This window comes from Ursus americanus, chromosome 27, assembly GCF_024610735.1.
Source record: "Ursus americanus isolate L20-20 chromosome 27, mUrsAme1.1.p, whole genome shotgun sequence".
NCBI lineage: Eukaryota > Metazoa > Chordata > Mammalia > Carnivora > Ursidae > Ursus > Ursus americanus.
The window spans coordinates 7603707-7625633 of record NC_142153.1 but is presented as its reverse complement, the minus strand read 5'-3'; the positions used below and the strand labels follow the sequence as shown (position 1 = coordinate 7625633).

Below are 21927 nucleotides of genomic sequence, written 5' to 3'. Positions count from 1 at the left end.
AAAAAGATGGAAAGATATTCCATGCTCATGGATCGGAAGAATTAAAATAGTTAAAATGTCCATGCTACCCAGAGCAATTTACACTTTCAATGCTATCCCGATCAAAATACCGAGGACATTTTTCAAAGAACTGGAACAAACAGTCCTTAAATTTGTATGGAAACAGAAAAGGCCCCGAATCTCCAAGGAACTGTTGAAAAGGAAAAACAAAGCTGGGGGCATCACAATGCCGGATTTCGAGCTGTACTACAAAGCTGTGATCACAAAGACAGCATGGTACTGGCACAAAAACAGACACATAGACCAATGGAACAGAAGAGAGAACCCAGAAATGGACCCTCTGCTCTTTGGGCAACTAATATTTGATAAAGCAGGAAAAAACATCTGGTGGGAAAAAGACAGTCTCTTCAACAAATGGTGCTGGGAAAATTGGACAGCTACATGCAAGAGAATGAATCTTGACCACTATCTCACACCATACACAAAAATAAACTCCAAATGGATGAAAGACCTTGATGTGAGACAGGAATCCATCAAAATTCTAGAGGAGAACATAGGCAGCAACCTCTACGACATCGGCCAAAGCAAACTTTTTCATGACACATCCCCAAAGGCAAGAGAAACAAAAGATAAAATGAATTTATGGGACTTCATCAAGATTAAAAGCTTCTGCACAGCCAAGGAAACAGTCAGAAAAACTAAGAGGCAGCCCACGGAATGGGAGAATATATTTGCAAATGACACTACAGATAAAGGACTGGTATCCAAGATCTACAAAGAACTTCTCAAACTCAATACACGAGAAACAAATAAACAAATCAAAAAATGGGCAGAAGATATGAACAGACACTTTTCTAATGAAGACATACAAATGGCTAACAGACACATGAAAAAATGTTCAAAATCATTAGCCATCAAGGAAATTCAAATCAAAACCACACTGAGATACCACCTTATGCCAGTTAGAATGGCAAAAATAGACAAGGCAAGAGACAACAATTGTTGGAGAGGATGTGGAGAAAGGGGATCCCTCCTACATTGTTGGTGGGAATGCAAGTTGGTACAGCCACTCTGGAAAACAGTGTGGAGGTCCCTTAAAAAGTTAAAAATTGAGCTACCCTATGATCCAGCCATTGCACTACTGGGTATTTACCCCAAAGATACAGACGTAGTAAAGAGAAGGGCCATATGCACCCCAATGTTCATAGCAGCAATGTCCACAATAGCTAAATCGTGGAAGGAGCCGAGATGTCCTTCAACAGATGACTGGATTAAGAAGTTGTGGTCCATATATACAATGGAATATTACTCAGCTATCAGAAAGAACGAGTTCTCAACATTTGCCGCAACATGGACGGCACTGGAGGAGATAATGCTAAGTGAAATAAGTCAAGCAGAGAAAGACAACTATCATATGATTTCTCTCATCTATGGAACATAAGAACTAGGATGATCGGTAGGGGAAGAAAGGGATAAAGAAAGGGGGGGTAAACAGAAGGGGGAATGAAACATGAGAGACTATGGACTATGAGAAACAAACTGAGGACTTCAGAGGGGAGGGGGGTGGGGGAATGGGATAGACCGGTGATGGGTAGTAAGGAGGGCACGTATTGCATGGTGCACTGGGTGTTATACACAACTAATGAATCATCGAGCCTTACATCGGAAACCGGGGATGTACTGTATGGTGACTAACATAATATAATAAAAAATCATAAAATAAAAAAATAAATAAATAAATAAAATAAAATAAAATTTCACAACCATTCTCAAAATCAGTATGATGGTTCCTCAAAATATTAAAGATAAGATTACCATATGATCCAGCAAACTCACTCTTGCATTTCTATCCAAAATAACTGAAATCAGCATCATAAAGAGATATCTGTACTCCCACATTCACTGCAGCATTATTTATGATAGCCAAGGTATTGAAAACAACTTAAGTGTTCATTGACAGAAGAATGGAAAAATAAAATGTCACCTATACACACACACAGAATGGAATGTTATTCAGCCATAAAAAGAATGAAATCCTGCTATTTGCAATGACACAGATGAACCTAGATGGTACTATCCTAAGAGAAATAATCCAGACATATGAAGACAAATATCGTATGATCACCTTATATGTGGAATCCAAAAATGTCATATTCACAGTAGACAGTAGAATGGTGGATGCCAGGGGCGAGAGGGTTTGGAAAATGAGACAATGTTGGTGAAAAGCTACAAAGCTACAGATATGCAAGATGAAGAGTTCTGGAGATCTGTTACACAACAATGGAACATACTTAACACTACTGAACTATATATACTTAAAATAGTTAAGACGGTAAATTTCATGTTCTGCGTATTTTACCACAAAAAAAAAATCTTTTAAAAATTGTAATATTTGAGTTTCAAAATCCAAATAAAAATTATTTTATGAAAATGTGTCAAAACAGCATGGTGAATATACTCTCTGTACTTTGGCTCCTTGAAGTGAATATTAACTTTCAAAACATGATATTATTACTGAATAGATGGGAATAAAATGCATACCAGAGCAATTCCTGCAGCGAACTTTGGATTGCATGCCATTCCATGATATGTTGCTCCCACATAATTAAGATGGTCCCTGTAACTAAATAATAAAATTTTTCTTTTGAATAAATGCATTTTAAATTATTACTAACTTAATGACATTGTAAGAATTGGATTTCTCAATAAAGCTACATTTTTTAAAATACAAATATTACATATACATCTCATGCTTTCAATCATTTCGTATTTGGGTAATCTCCCACAGTTCCTGAAAAGTTAAGTTCTAAGGTCTACTTTAACATTATATGATGCACAGCCCCCAACCCAGCAGTGCCTAATCCTTCCAAAACATTAATCATCACTGTTGCCACCACTGGATGGACATAATTCTAAGGTGTACAAGTCAGGATAACTTACTGCCATGATTTGTACATAGTGGTCCTTTAAGGTGTGTAAAAAACATCGGATTGGAGGACAGGGAGAGAGAAGAGAATGTGCAGTACGCTAACAGAAAAAGACAGGACACAGAAAGCGTCCTCACACATTTCACTCCTGTTAATATGGCTCCTGAGTCCCCAAATCTGACTTTAAATGCCACAGGAAATACCAACAGATGTATAAATGTATTCCATATTGCTTAAGACCTTCAGAATTGCGTGTTTATTTTTTCCATGTAATCAAATGAGTCAAGCAAAAGGAAAACTTTTGAAAGGTACAATACATATAGGTTATATAGCCACACCTTGGGTAAGTATATAAATACCAGAAGGTAACCATACTACTATTTAAATGTTTCGCATCGTAACCAGCTTTATATGCAATTACTGCATTCTGTTAACTAATTTATATTTTATTTAATGTTAAAAAGATGGTTTCAATTATTTACCTCTGAGTAAATCTTCAAAACCCTTGAGGCCCCATGTTTCTCCCAAGGCTTTCCAAATTTTCAAGTTTATTACATTTTCATGGATAAACAGTCTACTCTGAGAATAATGGCCTACCATGATTCAGTGTCTTACATTGTTATCAGATTTTTATATTTTGCACTTTGCTAACAATATACATACAATTTTTGAGGTTTCTTATCATTATACATAATATATTTTATATATAATTTTGATAGCTAACATTTCATATAATTTGATAAAACTTATATCAATGCAAAAAACACACTTACATTAATAAGTATGCCATATCATGAGATCTTTGAAACAAAAATCGTTCTTTCCATGAAACAAATCTTTGTAGTACTTCATCAGCATCCCCCTTAGTTGAAATCTTATTTTGATCTGACCAGAGCTCCAAGGAAGTTAACTTAACAGTCACTTTAAGCTGGAAAAACATCTAAAAATAGAAGATACATCACATACAGGTTTAGGTAGTCATGAGTATTATATTTCATCTCTATACATAATGCTAATATATTCAATTTACTCATTTCTGGAGATGAAATCCATTGGTGGATGAAACTAATTGGGAAGACTATACTTTTTAATAAAATCGCAAATGCTATTTATACAAACAATCTTATTGCATTAAGAGCAATGTTTAATATTTAAACGAGACATAAACACTTACCGTGTTGATTAGACCAAAGATATGGACAACTTTCTCAGCTGCAACTGCCACTTCTGAGCCCATATAATCAAACTGAAAGACAAATTCTGTCTCACTAGTGAAAATTACTACACGATCACACTTTAAATGAATATAAAATGTTAAAATAAGGTGGTGTTCAGTGAAAGGAAAAAAAGCAGAATTAAGATTTATCAATTGCTTAGTAAGTTTTAGGCTTAAACATATGAAGCTTACATATCAATCAGTAATGTTAAAATGAGAAGGTTGTGAGTATTTTCCTCTTTACACATATAAAAATGAAGGGTTGAAAGTTCAGGCTCCAAGACTGTGTAAGATAAAAACCAGGACTCAAATCTCTAAGCTACTAAGTCATTTTTATCTGCTATATCTGCCACCATTTATCTTCATTGCAATAAGATAACAGAACTACATATCCTGGATAAACAATGTACCATAATAATAAGAATAAACTCAGGCAATTTTCCTCATTCAAGGAAACAAAAATCACATATTTCCTCTTAAATACTTTAATTGTATGAGTACACCCATTTCTAAGGTTTTGCTGAAAACATGAAAAGTGGCAGCTTGAGATCTTCAGTAATCTGCAGCAGGTCTGCCGAAAACTACTAACAGAAAATAAATGGATAGAGTTGTCTGATATAGACGAAGGAGATGTTATCCTCCTAGGTCTCTGGAAATTATTTGTACTTTGCTATTTCTCTGTATGTAACCTTTCTCAATAAATCATATTGTATATTTACACAGTGCAACATGTGTGGTATGAGTAAAGGTGAATAAAGGCTTACATAAAGCAATCAGATAATGTATATGTATATATATTTTTTCAAACATACATGGAAGTTTTATATAAATTGACCCATATTAGGTCATTAAAAAGTTATTTGAATAAAAAACATTAAGTGTCACTTAGATCACACTGTCCAACTATAATGCAATTAAGTTATGGTAGACTTGACAAAAAGTATTTTAACAATGTTATTTTTCCTTACATGAATAACTCTATTGCGGTTTTATAAGATAAGGATCTTATTCTATGTAAATGCACACTGAAAAAAAAAAGCTCCATGATGCAATTTACAACTTACTTTCAAATAGAGCACAAGTGATAATGGGATACAATATTAATAAATCTAAGTAAAGAGAGTATAAGTATTTCTTGTCTTATTCTTATTCTTGCAACTTTTTTGAAAATTTAAAAATATTTCCAAATAAAATATTTAAAAAGTGAAGATAAAAATAATTTCAGATGAACAAAAGCTGAAGCAAATTCATTAACAGGCTAAACAGAAATATCAGAAACACAGACTTATAAGAAGGAAAGAAGAGCTTTGAAAATGGTAAAATGAGGGGAAAATTAAATTCTTTTTTTTCCTTAATTTATTTAAACAAGTGAATATTTAAAAATTATTTTGTGGTTTATAACACAGGACAATGTAAAAGATAGTAACATCACATATTGAACACTACATCTGAAACTAATGATGTACTATATGTTGGTTAATTGAACTTATATAAAAAATTTAAAAAAAAAAGAATAACAGCTGGATTTGGGACCACAGGGTGCCAAGGAATTACAAAAGAGTTTATCGCCCTTAGGTCCTATAGAAATTGACAAATTTCGTTTCAGAAAATATCACATAGGGTTATTTTTACCATTATTTTCATTAATTTTTTATTTGAGTGTAGTTGACACAAAATGTTACATTAGTTTCAGGTGTACAGCACAGTAATTTCAAAAGTATACACATTATCCTATGCTCACCACAAGTGTAGTTACTATCTGTCACCTTACAAAGCTATTACAATATCATTGACTCTATTTCTAATGCTATGTTGTGCCTTTTATTCCCATAACATTCATTCCATTACTGTTGTTCCCATTCCCGTTCCCCCATTTTACCTAATTCCCAACTCCCTCCGCTCTGGCAGCCATCAGTTTTTTCTCTGTGTTTACGTGTCTAATTCTGCTTCTTGTTTATTATTTTTAGATTCCACATATGAGTAAAATCATATGGTACTTGTTTTTCTCAGTCTAAGTTATATTATTTAGCATAATAGTTTCTAGGTCCATCCATGTTGTCACAAATAGTATGACCTCATTGTATTTTATGGCTATGTGATGGAACCACCAAGATCCCAAATAGCCAAAACAATGTTGAGAAAGAACAAAGCTGGAGGTAACACAATTGCATATCTCAAGATATATTACAAAGCTGTAGTAATCAAAACAGTATGGTATTGGCACAAAAGTAGACACATAGATCAATGGAACAGAACAGAAAGCCCAGAAATAAACCCACAATTATATAGTTATTTACTCTATAACAAAGGAGGCAAGCATATACAATGGGGAAAAGACAATCTCTTCCATAAATGATGCTGCAAAAACTGGACAGCTAAACGTAAAAGAATGAAACTGGACCACTTTCTAACATCATACACAAAAATAAACTCAAAATGGATTAAAGATGTAAATGTGAGACCTGAAACCATAAAAATCCTAGAAGAAAGCACAGGCAGTAATTTCTCTGACATTGGTCCCAGTAACATTTTTCTAGATTTATCTTCTAAGGCAAGGAAAACAAAAGCAAAAATTAACTATTGGGACTACATCAAAATAAAAAGCTTTTAGGGAAAAAAAAGCTTTTGCATGGTGAAAGAAATCATCAACAACAAGAACAAAAAAAAAACCCGTGAAAAGGAGAAGATATCTGCCAATGATATACTTGTTAAGGGGTTAATATTCACATGGGAGTTAAATGGAACTTTAGTGTTATAAAGCTCTTACATTATATGTGAAGGGTATAATATTAATTCTAGTTAGGAATGTTAATTCCAACCAATAGAGAAACCACTGGGGTAAAATGTGGGGGATAAAAAGAGATCGCAGAAAAAAACAATATAGGAGACAAAGATAAAAGCTAAAAATAACCCAGTAATCCAAGAGTAACAAAGGAGGAACAAAAGAATAATAGGACAAATAGAACACTAATAGCATAGCAGTACTTAACCTACGTCCACAGTATTAGTAATTTTGATAAACATTTTTTTCATTATGATAAATGTACTCTTTTTTATTTTTTTTTATAATTATATTTTTTATTATATTATGTTAGTCACCATACAGTACATCCCTGGTTTTTGATGTAAAGTTCAATGATTCATTAGTTGTGTGTAACACCCAGTGCACCATGCAATACGTGCCCTCCTTACTACCCATCACCAGCCTATCCCATTCCCCCACCTCCTCCCCTCTGAAGCCCTCAGTTTGTTTCTCAGAGTCCATAGTCTCTCATGCTTCATTCCCCCTTCTGATTACCCCCCCTTTCTTTATCCCTTTCTTCTCCTACTGATCTTCCTAGTTCTTATGTTCCATAGATTGGAGAAACCATTTTGATAAATATTAAGTCAACTAAACATTCTAATGAAAAGGCAGGGATTATCTGAGTAAGGAAAAAAATAGTTTTCAAAGTCATATTTTAAAATTTAAGACAGATAAACAACCTAAAAAAGAGAGGGAATACTAATCATAGGATATAAAAGCTCTGGAGTTCTTTGTTGTTGTTTTCTCGTGATGACATTTGCATTGAAAATGCCTTCTGTTTTTATTGGAATGAAAGAAGTTATCCAGTTAAATGGAGAGAGGAAAATAGGCTGTCTAGAATTAATATTATCAACCTCATGGGGGCAGCTGTGGCAGAGCGTAATTTCAATGCTTGTGATACTAGTATTAAGACAAAAGAGTATTATTCCCCATATAACAACAAAACCTAAATCTAAATGCCCCCCCCCAAAGGGCATTAGCTAGTAAAATAGATTAAATTATATTAAATATATTAATCAGACACTATGTAAATGTTAAAATTAAATTAAAATAATATATTTTATTAATATGTGGGAAAACATTATGAAATAACTTACAAAATAGCATATATAAAACAAAGGTATAAGAACATACACATACATGTGTGTATATATACGTGTGTGTGTGTATTTAAAAAAGGAAATGTGTACATAAAATTATCTCCTGATAATAAAATTATATGTTCTTTATTCTTTATTATTTAGCCTATTTTTTCCTGTTGTTTTTATAAAAAATTACTTAAAGATCTAAATAGTTCCTTTTATCGACAAAATCTAATTTTGAAAATTATGGCACATATTGACATATCTTATTCAAAAATATCAATGATAATGAAAAGATCATATTTCCTAATTGCTACGCATAATGGTTTTGCTAAAACTGATTATATAAACAAAAATTTCCCTAACTGGGGCTCCTGAGTTGTTCAGTCAGTTAAGCGTCTGCCTTCAGCTCAGGTCATGATCCCAGGGTCCTGGGATCAAGTCCCATAATCGGCTCCTTGCTCAGCAGGGAGTCTGCTTCTCCCTCTGCCCCTCACCCTGCTCTCTCTCTCAAATAAATAAATAAAATCTTTAAAAATATGTTCCCTAACTAAATGAGTATTCCTATGAATAATTCTTCCCACTTTTAAAATAGAAAATTTCCATCAGAGAATCCAGGAGAATCCAAGAAATTATAAAGCAAAAAATAACCTTATAAAAGGTCTTTTTAATAACAGGAATCTCCAATTGAATAATAAATTAAATAGCTTAATTTAAAATGAAAATTAATTTACGTAAGAGTTTCATCACTATTTGGGGTGGATCCAGAAATACATGCAGCTCATTATAATTGACTATATTAAAATGTAGTAGAACCCTTCCATACATACAAATTATACATTTTTGCTAGAGTTCTATATTGATTTTGAAATCAATACTATAAATACTAGTCCCCCAATGTCAGTGCAAAGGCAGTTGACATTTCTTTATGTCCTGCTACACTCAAGATACATATTTTGAACAGAGTAAAATATATCTGTATTTCAGACAAGTGGAATTCTCATTTTCATATTCCCTTTGAATTTAAATACAAAACAAAGATATTATCAATATCAATAATCATACCAAAGCTTTATCCATAATGATTTGTATTTTCAGAATTTTTTTCAATTGTTCATCTGAATCTTTCTGTAAAACAGAGGACATGAATTAAATAAAACAGAAAAATAAAACATAAGAAAAAATTCTTATATTGTTTGTTATTCTCACTCACATTATATACACACACACACACACACACACAGAAAGGGATAGACAGACTGATGATGATAGATAGATGATAGATAGATAGATAGATAGATAGATAGATAGATAGATAGATGATAGATGATAGATGATAGATATAGATAGATAGATGGTAGATAGATAGATGATAGGATAGTTTGCTAAAGATACATAAAGATATAGATATAGGGAATAGGAAAATGAGAGGATGGAGGTCCCTGAAAGAATAAGCAGGTGAGATTCAAATAAAAGTTTTAGGAACAAATCAAAAGCTTTTATCTTATATTCTTTATAATTAGATTCCTCAAAAAAGTTAATGAAATGAGGGAGAACCCATGTTTCCTTTTCCTAAAAAACTTCATCTTGGACCCTCCTCCAACCTTCACGCTAAATTAACTCCCATCATCTTTCCCCCAAACATTGCCTTTAATTTCTCATTATTTTTTACTTTTAATTATTTATGTTAATTCTATCACAGTTATATTAATTGAGCCACCAGAAGCCCCAATCTTAAATAACTCTGAGAATTTTTCTTAAATTGTTTTATGAGTTATTCAGTTCAATTTTCTCTATTTATTCATACTGAAACTTCTATCACCCATATTGTTATTTTATTTTATTTTTTAAAAGATTTTATTTGAGAGAGAGAGAGAGAGAGAGAAGGGGGAGGGGCAGAGGGAGAGGGATAAGCAGACTCCCTGCCAAACAGGGATCCCTATTCAGGGCTCCATCCCAGGACCCCGAGATCACGACCTGAGCAGAAACCCAGATGCTTAATGGACTGAGGCACCCACGCGCCCACCTATATTGTCATTTTAATTTCATTTCTTATCTCCCAAATTTCCGTCATTTGTCTTTGTTCTTTCTTTTTGTGTAATTTCTGGAATTTTATCCTTTGAACTTTCTATTGAGTTTTTACATTTTTATTTTCATACTTTTAATTTCCAACAACTGTTACTTATCCTCTGAATGTTATTTTTTAAATAGCACTTCATTCTTATTTTGTTTTCTTCACCCTCTGTATTCTTTGGTACCTCAAACTTGAAAATTTTGATTTATTAATGTCCCTATCTTTCATACTAAATTGATCATATGTTTAGTGCCTCTTCATATTAGCAACTGAGCATTTAATAGCTTATTTCAACATCTTTATAACTACATATGGAGTTTATGAGCTGTTGTCTTTACAGAGAGTAATTCTGTCTGGGTTGTTGGTTGGGAAAACCCTGCTATTAATGTGGTTAGTTTTTTGTTTGTTTTTGTTTTGATTCCCTCCTGAAGAGGGTCTTCCAATATACCTCTTAGAATGTGCAAGCTTGGTTCCCAATATCCAATGTGCCAAGTTTAACTTAATCACACTAGTTTCAGTATGGTATTCCTCCTCTATTGGGAAATACAACAGAACATCTGTACCTGGTGTCCCCATTTCTAGACTCCCCAAGGAAAACAACTGCCAGTGGTCTGTCAGTTCCTACATACTTACACAACTTATTTTCAACCATTTATCTTCTTAGGCCCACCTTTAAAATCCCTGAGGGAACTGGACATGCAATTCCAGAAACATATGAAGAGTACTGCAGTACATTTCAAGTTTCCCATAACCTATCCCAATTACCAGTTTAGGATTCAGATTTTTAAACTAGCTATCTGCTCTTCAATGTCCATTGTTATTACTCCTTTCCTGGTTTTTTTTGTTTGTTTGTTTTTGTATGTTCTTGATATTTTAAAAATCCCTTTTCATTTTAGGGGGACTTAAAGGAGGGATGAGCAAATGCATGTGCCCAAGATGCTTTCAACAGATAAGCCCTTTATGGTATTTTGTTTGCTTTCTGTCAACTTTTCAACTCTGGTTATAATGAAGGTGTTTACCTTGTTTATAAGTTTATTTCTGTTTACTTTCAAAAATATAAAAATATACCTAAAATATAAGCTTTTATGTTGTTTTTTCTGTTCCTTTTAAAAATCTGATATATTGAAGATATTAATTTTATATATCTGTGCTTGTAAAAGCACTGGTCATGTGGAAACATGCTTAACCAAACCTATAGATAAGTCTATCAAATTCAGGATGAAAAGCAATTATCGAATTACTTCATGAAAGATAAAATTCACAAACACATATCAATAGTCATTTATCTCCATTCCTGCAGTGATAATCCTGGTTTCTTCTTATGTTCTGAAACTTTTGTCTCTATTTTACTTCATTATTACATTTTGTTTTGTGCCCAAATTTTCCATCATCACTTGCAATTACCTTGCTCCACTACATTAGAAAATACAGTGTGCAAATATTAATAGTAGTGATTTTTATTGATCACTTTTTTATCTGTCCACATACTATGCTAAATAATTTCTATTAATAAACTTATTTAATCTTTGAAAAAACTGTATGAGTTAGGTATTATTTTTATTTTTATTTTTTTACAGATAAGAACATTTAAACATTTGCCCAAGTTCTTATGACTAAAACAGACTTGGAATTCAAACCAAGGCAACTGGGACAGTATGTTATCTCTTTGTTGTCTAATCTCTGAGTTATTGCTAATTCACTGGAGGGGAATGGCTTCAAGTGCAGTGTTATTTGTCTTTTCCAAAGTTATGTCCATCCCTTCAGGTTCTTCCTCCGCCACAGAAGAGTATTCATAGAATCTTTTAAAGTTTTTCAATTTACTTATGTGACAGTGCTCTATTTCAGTGGTGAAAATTGTTTCAATTGTGTCTAATATTGTATTACAATATGCCGATGGTTTCCAGAGCTGGCATAAAGTTTGAGGTCGCATCTTAGTTTCATCAAAAATGAAATTTTCATCTCTATATATGGTTACACTTTTCATTTTTTTTAGTTTCTGAAAGTGCAGTTTTATTAATCAACTTTCATACCACTGTCAAAATAAATAAAAGCAAATTAAAGCAATAGGGAGATGGAGTTTATCATAAATTCAATTCAGATTTCATTCATAACTATTTTGTTTTGCTTCTCTTCAATATGATATCCAATTGTGATGACAATGTGTGGACAGAGATTCATTTATTTAACCACTGATGATAAAATATAAAGTTGTACAAATGAGGAGAAAATTAGGCTATATATAGATATAGATAAAGATACATACATATATGTATACATATACATATATACATACACATATATACATATATCTATACGTATATATGTATATATCAAAAAGCCTTTGGAAATATGCTTACCCTTACATGTAAGCAATTATAGTCAAGATGTAATTGTTCAAAACTGTGGTACATGCATGCAAACTGATTACTTAATGTAAAAATATAAATATACAAATATGACATAATTGTGTACAATATATATATTTCAGGTTTATGCATATATATATATATATGTAAAGCTATAAAGCAGTATACTTCAAAATGATCACAGTGGATTCCACAACTGCATTTACTTTTAGAAAATAACGTTATGTTCTATGCTTATTTTCCTTGCAAACGCATATGTTTAATATTTTAATAGTTGCTAACCCACTTATTATTTAATTGTAAATAGTAAGTGTAATGTGATGTGTATTATCCTCTTAATAGCAAAAAGGAAATTTCAAAGAAGCATATGTGGTTATATCACTTTTTGTTTAAAAATATATATTTATATATCTACATTTATAACTGGATATATAAAAAGAATTGGAACAAATAATCAAAAATTCTAAGCACTATTTCTAGATGATGACCTTTGGAACAATTTCTTCCCTCTTTTCTAATTATAATTTTTTTATCAAATAATAAAGAAAACATGCATTGTCAAGGAAACTGCAGACAAACTAATAATAAGCAAATCTGGATATCATATATTAGCAGTATGCAAATTTGGTAACAATGAAACTATATGCATAAAAACACTTTCAATTAGGGAAATATGAGTACTTTGATTTTTAAATTATGTGTGATTATATGTATTACTGTTTCTAAATATTATGACTAAACATAAAAAGTATTTAAAATAAATATCTTACAACAGAAGCGTTTAGTATAGTCAATATCAGTTAAATTTTTTCCCAAATATAACACATTTCAATGTGAATAAATTTATAAGAAGCAACACCAATGAAGATTTCATAAGAGGGGTTACTTACATTTGATTTCACAAGAATCTTGTAGGACTTTTGTACCAATTGGGGCATAGGAAAATTTTCTTTTAAGAGAGAAAAATCAATTTTATCATTATTTATTTGATAAAGCATATGCTCATATACAGTTGAAGATTCCAATGGCTCAATGCCGTAACTGACATTCTCCAATTGCAAAAATCCCCTACATATTTAAACACATAGAAAATAAAAAGAAAATTAATATGGATTTCCCACTGAGAATATAAATCACCACTAAATAAGAACATTTTATAGAAATATAATAGTGGTCTTTGCAGTCTAATGTCTAAGAATCCTCCCTTCTACATGGGTAAACTTTCAAACTTAATTTTATACCATTTTCTGTCTATTATGTCATTTAGAATTATTGTGGTTTTAGTATGACAGAGGACTGAGGACTGTGAATATTCTTCATACTAGTGGGAGTTTTCCTGCGTAAGTTTTATGACTGTCAGCCTGGGATGGAGACAAAGAGAATAGGAAAAATGATAAGATGAGGAGAAGGAAAGGAAAGTATATGAGAAGAAACACAACAAAAGTCTATTTTCTTTGCCTTCACTCTATCCTTTAAGATGTTTCTAAAAATTAAAGGGTCACAAAAGATTTTTAGTTATGTATATCTCTGGAATATGCCATTACCTGAGTCCAGAACAGGTGCTAAGGGTCACAGCTGATTTTGGAACTTCTGTGGCATAACCTTGATAAAAGCAATGGCCCTAAAAAGGAGTATATGAGGATACATTCATGAATGATTTTAAATAAATTTTTTGGTTTATCCTTACTTCCTAGACAACATCAAAATTTCAGATTTAGTAATTACCATAATATTATTCACCAGATATCCCATTTCCTTGTTATCTATCCACAATCTCTTTCTCTTAACCCTCTTTTGCCTAAAAATAATCATGACTCCTGTCCTTCCACAAAATAATTCTTGCTATAGTTCTAAATTTTTGACAAATAACTTTCTTATCTATGTCTTTTCTTTCTCAGCCACACTTTTTCTTGTTTTTTTTCCTAACTTTTATTCTGCTTTATTCTGTTCTATGATCTTAGTTTATTTTACAGTATTACGTTTAATGACTCAGTTGGATTCTTTTCCTTTTGTCAGGTTATTTAATTTTTTTATTTGAGTATAGTTGAATATATAATCCTGAATATATAATCTATAACTGCTAACTCAATATAAAGAACATTAGTTTGACTTCAAACGTCAACACTTCACTTTTTTTCTAAGTTACCCAAAAGCATCCTGACATTTATTTCCTCATTTTTATTTTTCTTTAATATCTCACCATATTATTTAATCTATTTAACATCCCACCAACATCAGTTCAAGCACTCCTCCCCATGAACTTTCACAGCATTAGTTTACCCAGGTTCTCCCCTAATATTCTCATTAAGTGACTATTTCCTTTTCTTCCCCTAAAAAATCTACTGATATCTAGAGTCAGTCCTATTCCTTTGTTAATGCTGTGCTATGAAAACTTTAGTGTCATCGCAATCTTGCTTATGAATCTGTTTATATGTTATTAGCTCCCAGACATACATCTCTATCAGGAACCATTCACTTTTTCTCAAAACTAGGCTTAACTCCTATCCCCCACCCACTAACAGTGGTGGAGCATACCCTGCCCCATGCCAAGCAACAGCAGCAGCCACCTCTGCCTGCACTAGTTCCAGCAGACTATGTTACAAGCCCTTCACAAAAAGGTATAAGGCAAACCACGTTCCAACCCTCTACCCAGAAGCAGAGAGTAGGTCCGTCTCTGTAGCTCCTGGCCTTGTGCCAGGGGAGAAAATGAGCCTCATAAGATAATTCTCAACACTCCCAACACAAAGCACAAAAAGTGACCCAGATAGGAACTTTTCTCACCCAAGGGCACTAATAGAGCAAGAGTGAGAAGTACACCAACAGGGTTAGAGAGAGCCAGAATAAATGTTCTCTATACCATGGGACCTTCATCACCCAACCCCACCTAGCAATACAAAGGCCCAGGAAAGTACCTTTTACCACTATAGGCTGCACCAGCAGAGATCCAACAGGCACTTGAGAAGAGTCAGAAGAACAAATCACAATAGAATAACACTAAAAGCCCCCCAAAAAGTGAAACTGTCATTGGTACAACAAACCACAATAAATCTAAACTTAACCTGGGTTATTGTCTAAAAACTAGATTTGAGTGTTAAGAATACAACCAAAAAGTCATATGCTATACCAAGAACAAAGAAAATCACAAGAATGAGAAAATAAAACCAACTGATAATAATATTGAGATGAGTCACAGGCTGGAACTAACAGATTTTAAAGTAGCTGTGATAATATTGCTTCAGTAACCAATTACAAATAATCTTGAAAAAACTAAAAAGCAGAAAATATCAGAAAATAAATAGAAGTAATAAAAAACAAATAAAAATATGTGAGCTAAAAAATATAATAAACAAACCTACCAACAACAACAACAACAAAAACCCATACTTGATAGGTCTATAAGTGAAGTGGAGATGGCAAGGGACAGAATCAGTGAACTTGAGAACTGATCAGCAGAAGTTACTCAACATATAAAAAAGAGAAAAATGAACTAAGAAAATGAATAGAGCCTCAAGGACCTGTGGAACAATAACAAAAGATCTAAAATAGCTATCAGAATCTGACAAGAAGAACAGAAAGAATTTGGGGCTAAAAAGTATTAAAAAAAAAAAAATAAAGGCTGAAACTCTGGCCAGAAAGATGGTGGAGTAGGAAGCCCTGAACCCTCCATCCCTTAAAAAACAAACTAATTCAGCAATAATTCACAAACAAATTTCCTTTATAAGAAATCAGAAACTAATTGAAAGGCCCCTGCAGACTCTGGGAGAATGCAAAATCAGAGTCACCAAGCCAGTATGGAGATTTGGCATACTCTTTCAACAAAGACACTACCCCAGACCACTGCCAAATGATCACAAAAAGATCCTCTGGCTCTCAGCTTGAACGAAAGCATGAGAAGGGTTTGTCCACCTGTCTAGTGCCCAAATTTTTCTGAAGGGGCTATCCAAAGAACTAGAACCTGTTTCACCTGTCTTGGAGCTCTGATGGGTTCAGCATAATCTAACCATCCAGGCAAAAATGGAGATGGTTACTTGGGCTGGTAGACACCATTGATTTCTCCCCCCATGTCCCCACTAAGCACAGAGTAAATGGACAAAAAGATGCCAGCTCTGCTTCTCCTTGGGGAAGAAAAAAGTTGATCCATGTGTGCAGTTTTCTTACTTCACCAAAACTGCCCACAGAATCAGCATCTGTCTCACCAATCCCGGAGCACAGATGGGCCAAGCACAATACAGCTGCTAGGGTGAGAACAGAGGCAGAAGCTCGTGAGGGTAGATGCTACTGAGTCTCTCTCCTGCCCAACACAGACAGAGTGGAAAAAAAGACACAGATGCATGTTTCCCCTTGGAGAGATAAAGATTTGGTAGAGACCCCCAAAATCATTGGCCAGGATAACTTCTAAGGATCCTTTTCTGTACAAGGCCAGTCAGGAAAGACTGGACAAAGCAATTAGTTTTGTCTAATGAGCAGACACCAAAGCAGAGTCAAGTAAAATGAAGAATCAGGAAAAGAAGTTTCAAACAAAGGAAGAAGACATCTCTAGAAACTTATCCTAATGAAATTAAATAATTTACTTCACAGAGAATTAAAAACGCTCACTGAAGTCAAAAGAACTATGCATGAACAAAGTGAGAATTAAAAAAAGAGAGAGAGAAAATATTTTCTTAAAGCATGAAACAGGATAGAATTGAGATGGAGGAGGTTGAGGGGGACACTAAACTTGCCTTATCCCTCAAACACGGCTAGATAAATATCAAATCATTCTCAACACCCAAGGAATCAATCTGAGGACTGAGAGAACAAACCGCACATCTACAGGTAGAGAAACAGTCACATTGTGGAAGGTAGGAGCTGCAGAGAGTTGATTTGGGGGAGAAAAGAACTGTGGGTGCTATGAAGGGGAGGGAACCCTGATCATGGATAGAGGAGTGAGAGAGAAAGAGAGAGAGAGAAAGAGTGAAAGTGCACACAGGGGATTGCATCATTGTCCCAAAACCACTGATTGAGAAAAGGAGAGGGGCTGACTACTGCAAGATTTTGTAAGCAGCAGAGCTCAAAGTCTGTAGTTTTAGAAGTCCGGGCCATCACTGGGGTGGTGCCTGGGTGGGCTCAGCGGTGCTCTAGTAGGGAGGGAGGGCAGAAGTCCAGAGGCAGGCAACATAGTCTGAAAATCCCATGGGTTGAATAGGGAAAAACAGTTCTTCTTTGAGTGCATTTGGGAGTAGTAGAATGGCCTCTGCAAGGACAAAAGAATTAGTAGTGCCAATATAGTGCCTTGTTCACTAGCCTAGGGCCAGAGACACTGGCTGAGGGCAGCAAACCTTGACTTTACCATAAACTCCGAACTGCTGTGTGGTCATGTGACTGATTTTCTGGGACAAACTGGCACTGGCCACAGTATGGCAAGACCTCTAACTGATCAGCATGGGTCCCCACCACATGGGTGGCTAAAATTTGGAATTTTGAAACTCAACTGAGCACCTGAGTTAAACACAGGAGTACTGTGCCACCTGGCAGGCAGATAGTTTGGACATAGACGGGGTGAAGACAGGGATTTGATGGAAGCTGGGGACACAAGAAGTGTGAAAGTTTGCTCTTCTGTGAGAGCTCCCTCAGGAGTGGCAGGTATGGACTACCCACTCCAGGGAGAAGAGAGTGGGGTGATGTCATTCCTCCCCTCCGCCCCATCAGCACTGACCAACTTCAGTGAGCAACACAGCATCACCCCAGTGGAGACCAGAGCCGCTTACACTAAGCCCTGCCCCCATACACCCTTGCAGGTATAACACCACTTCAGCAAGTCTTTCTGAGAATCAGTGCAACAGGCGCCTCCCTCAGAAGACCAGCACAAACTCCTCGCACACACCAAGTCCACTGATCATAGAGCACTGAAAAACTTCAGCTCTAGCAGAAATAGGATACGCTTCTTTTAATAAGCAGACCAAAACACACCTAGTTAAAACTTGCCACATAGTGAACAAGGTCCAAACACCTGCCACTGCAGGCAAGGAGAAACTGCAGAGGACTGACCTGAGGGAAAGAGCAGCTGAAACACAACAGCAGAGTGCACACCTCCTGAAGCACCAGGCCCAAGACATTATAGGAACTTTTTTTTAGTATAGCCATTACACTCAGGAGCAGGGATATAACAGGCTTTCCTAACAACCACACAAAAAAATCAGTGACATAGACAAAATGACAACATGGAGAAATTCATCACAAAAGAAAGAACAGGAAGAAATAAGGGACAAGGATTTAATCTAAACTGATATAAGTAAGATGACTGAACCAGAATTTAAAACAACAATAATAAGGATACTAGTGGGGTTTGAGAAAAGCATAGAAGACACTAGGGAATCCCTTACTGCAGAGATAAAAGACCTACAAACTAGTTAGGGTGAAATAAAAAATACTATAACTAAGATACAAAACTGGTCGGATGCAATGACAACAAGGATGGATGAAGCAGAGGAACAAATCAGTGATACAGAAAATAAAATTATAGAACATAATGAAGCTGAAAAGAGAGAAAGAAAACGAATGTAGATTAGGGAACTCAGTGATGCCTTAGAGCATAATAATATTCGTTTCATAAGTGTCCCAGAAGAAGAGGGGGAATTGGAGGTTTATTTGAACAAATCATAGCTGAGAACTACCCTAATCAGGGGAAGAAAATAGACATCAAAATTGGAGAGGCACAGAGAATTCCCATCAAATTCAACAAAAGCAGGCCCATACTAAGACATATCATAGTCAAATTCACAAAATAAACAGATAAGGAAAGACTCCTATGAGCAGCAAGAGAAAAAAAGTCCTTAACCTACAAGGAAAAACATATTAGGCTTGTAGCAGGTCAATCCACAGAAATGTGGCAGGCTAGAAAGGAGTGACATGATATATTTAACATGCTGAATGAGAAAAAATATGACAAGAATATTTTATCCAGCAAAGTTGTCATTCAGAATAGGAGGAGTGATAAAGAGATTCCCAGACAAACAAAAACTAAAGGAGTTAATGACCATTAAAACCAGCCCTGAAAGAAATATTTAACAGAACTCTTTGAGTGGGAAAGAAAGACCAAAAGCAACAAAAACTCTAAAGGAACAGAGAACATCATCAGAAACAGCAAAATTACAGGTAACACAGTGGCGCTAGTCTTTTCTATCAATAATCACTCAGAGTGTAAATGGACTAAATGTTCCAATCAAAAGACATAGGTATCAGAACAGATTAAAAAAACAAGAACAACAACAAAAACAACATGACCCATCTGTATGCCACCTACAAGAGATTCACATTAGACTAAAGACACCAGCAGATTGAAAGTGAGGGGATGGAAAATCACCTATCATGCTAATGGATATCAAAAGAAAGCTGGAGTAGCCACACTTATATCAGAAAAACTAGATTTTAAACCAAACCTGTAACAAGAGATGAAGAAAGGCACTATATCATAATTAAGGGTTCTGTCCATCAAGATCAAATAACTGTAAATATATATGCCCCCAACATGGGAGCAACTAAATATATAACTCAATTAATAACAAACATAGAGAAACTCATTGGTAATAATACAATAGTAGTAAGGGACTTTAACACCTCATTACAGCAATGTAGAAAGTCAAAAAGGAAACAATGGCTTTGAATGACATACTGGACCAGATGGACTTAACAGATATACTCGGAACATTTCATCCTAAAGCAGCAGAACACACATTCTTTTTGAGTGCACATGGAACATTCTCCAGAAGAGATCACATACTGGGTCACAAATTAGCCCTCAACAAGTACAAAAAGATTGAGATCATACCATGCATAGTTTCAGATTACAGCACTATGAAACTTGAAGTCAACCACAAGAAAAAAATTTGGAAAGACCACAAATATATGGAGATTAAAGAAGATTGAGGTTTGGGGCGCCTGGGCGGCACAGCGGTTAAGCGTCTGCCTTCGGCTCAGGGCGTGATCCCGGCGTTATGGGATCGAGCCCCACATCAGGCTCCTCCGCTATGAGCCTGTTTCTTCCTCTCTCACTCCCCCTGCTTGTGTTCCCTCTCTCGCTGGCTGTCTCTATCTCTGTTGAATAAATAAATAAAATCTTTAAAAAAAAAAAAAAGAAGATTGAGGTTAAAGAATGAATGAGTTAACCAGGAAATTAAAGAAGAAATTTGAAGAAATACATAGAAGCAAATGAAAATGGAAACACGACAGTCCAAAACCTTTGGGATGCAGCAATGGCAGTCATAAATGGGAAGTATTTTGTAATACAGGCCTACCTCAAGAAGCAAGAAAAGTCTCAAATATGCAACCTAATCTTACACCTAAAAGAGCTAGAAAAGGAACAGCAAATAAAACTGAAAGCCAGCAGAAGAAGGGAAATAATAAAGATTAGAGCAGAAATAAACTAGAAACAAACAAACAAACAAACAAACTGGTAGAACAGATCAACTAAACTAAGAGCTGGTTCTTTAAAAGAAATAATAAAATTGATAAATCCCTAGCCAGACTTTTCAAAAAGATAAGAGAAAGGAACCAAATAAGTAAAATCATGAATGAAATGGAGAGATCACAACCAATACCATGGAAATGCAAACAATCATAAGAGAATATTATGAAAAAATTATATGCCAACAAACTGGGCAATCTGGTAAAATGGATAAGTTCATAGAAACATGCAAAAATGAAACAGGAAGACATAGAAAATTTAAGACGCATAACCAGAAAATAAATTGAATCAGTAATCAAAAATCTCCCAAAATACAAAAGTCCAGGGCCAGATGCTTCCCAGGAGAAACTTACTGGACCGTTTAAAGAAGAGTTAATACTATTCTTCTCAAACTGTTTAAAAAAAAACAGAAAAAGAAGGAAAAACTCCAAACTCATTCTATAAAACCAGCATTACCTTGATTCCAAAATCAGACATAAAGATGCCACTAAAAAGGAAAATTACTATGAAAAATTCTCAACAACATACTAGCAAATTGAATCTAACATTATGTTAAAATAATTATTGACCATGGGGTGTCTGGGTGGCTCAGTTGGTTATGCGTCTGACTCTTGATTTCAGCTCAGGTCATAATCTCAGGATTTTGAGATCGAGTTCTGTGTTGGGCTCTGTGCTGGGTGTGGAGCCTGCTTGGGATTCTCTCCCTCCTCTCTCTGCCCCTCCCCCCTTGTGTGCTATCTGTCTCTCTCTCTCTCTCTCTCTCTCTGTGTCTCTTAAAAAAAAAAAGAATTATTCACCATGATCAAGGGGATTTATTCCTGGGTTGTAGGGGTGGTTCAATATTTTCGAATCAATCAATGTGATACACGACATCAGTAAGAGAATGGAAAAGGGCCATATGATCCATTCAATAGATGCAGAAAAAAGCATTTGAAAAAATACAGCATCCATTCTTGATAAAAATCTTCAACAAAGTAGTCATAGATGGAATACACCTCAGCATCATAAAAGCCATA

The 21927-nt window shown here is 34.6% G+C and overlaps 1 protein-coding gene across 1 annotated transcript in view; it reads right to left on the bottom strand.

Moving 5' to 3' along the window:
- The window catches only part of LOC123780331 (A disintegrin and metallopeptidase domain 3-like), an 89165-nt gene that overhangs the window by 32228 nt on the left and 35010 nt on the right, over nt 1-21927 (bottom strand). The window contains exons 5-10 of the mRNA XM_087856380.1: nt 14013-14089; nt 13359-13536; nt 9094-9156; nt 4102-4173; nt 3701-3867; nt 2542-2623 (exon numbers count right to left, since the gene is read on the bottom strand). Coding sequence (XP_087712506.1) covers nt 2542-2623; nt 3701-3867; nt 4102-4173; nt 9094-9156; nt 13359-13536; nt 14013-14089 — 639 coding nt within the window. The remainder of the gene's footprint in view (nt 1-2541; nt 2624-3700; nt 3868-4101; nt 4174-9093; nt 9157-13358; nt 13537-14012; nt 14090-21927) is intronic.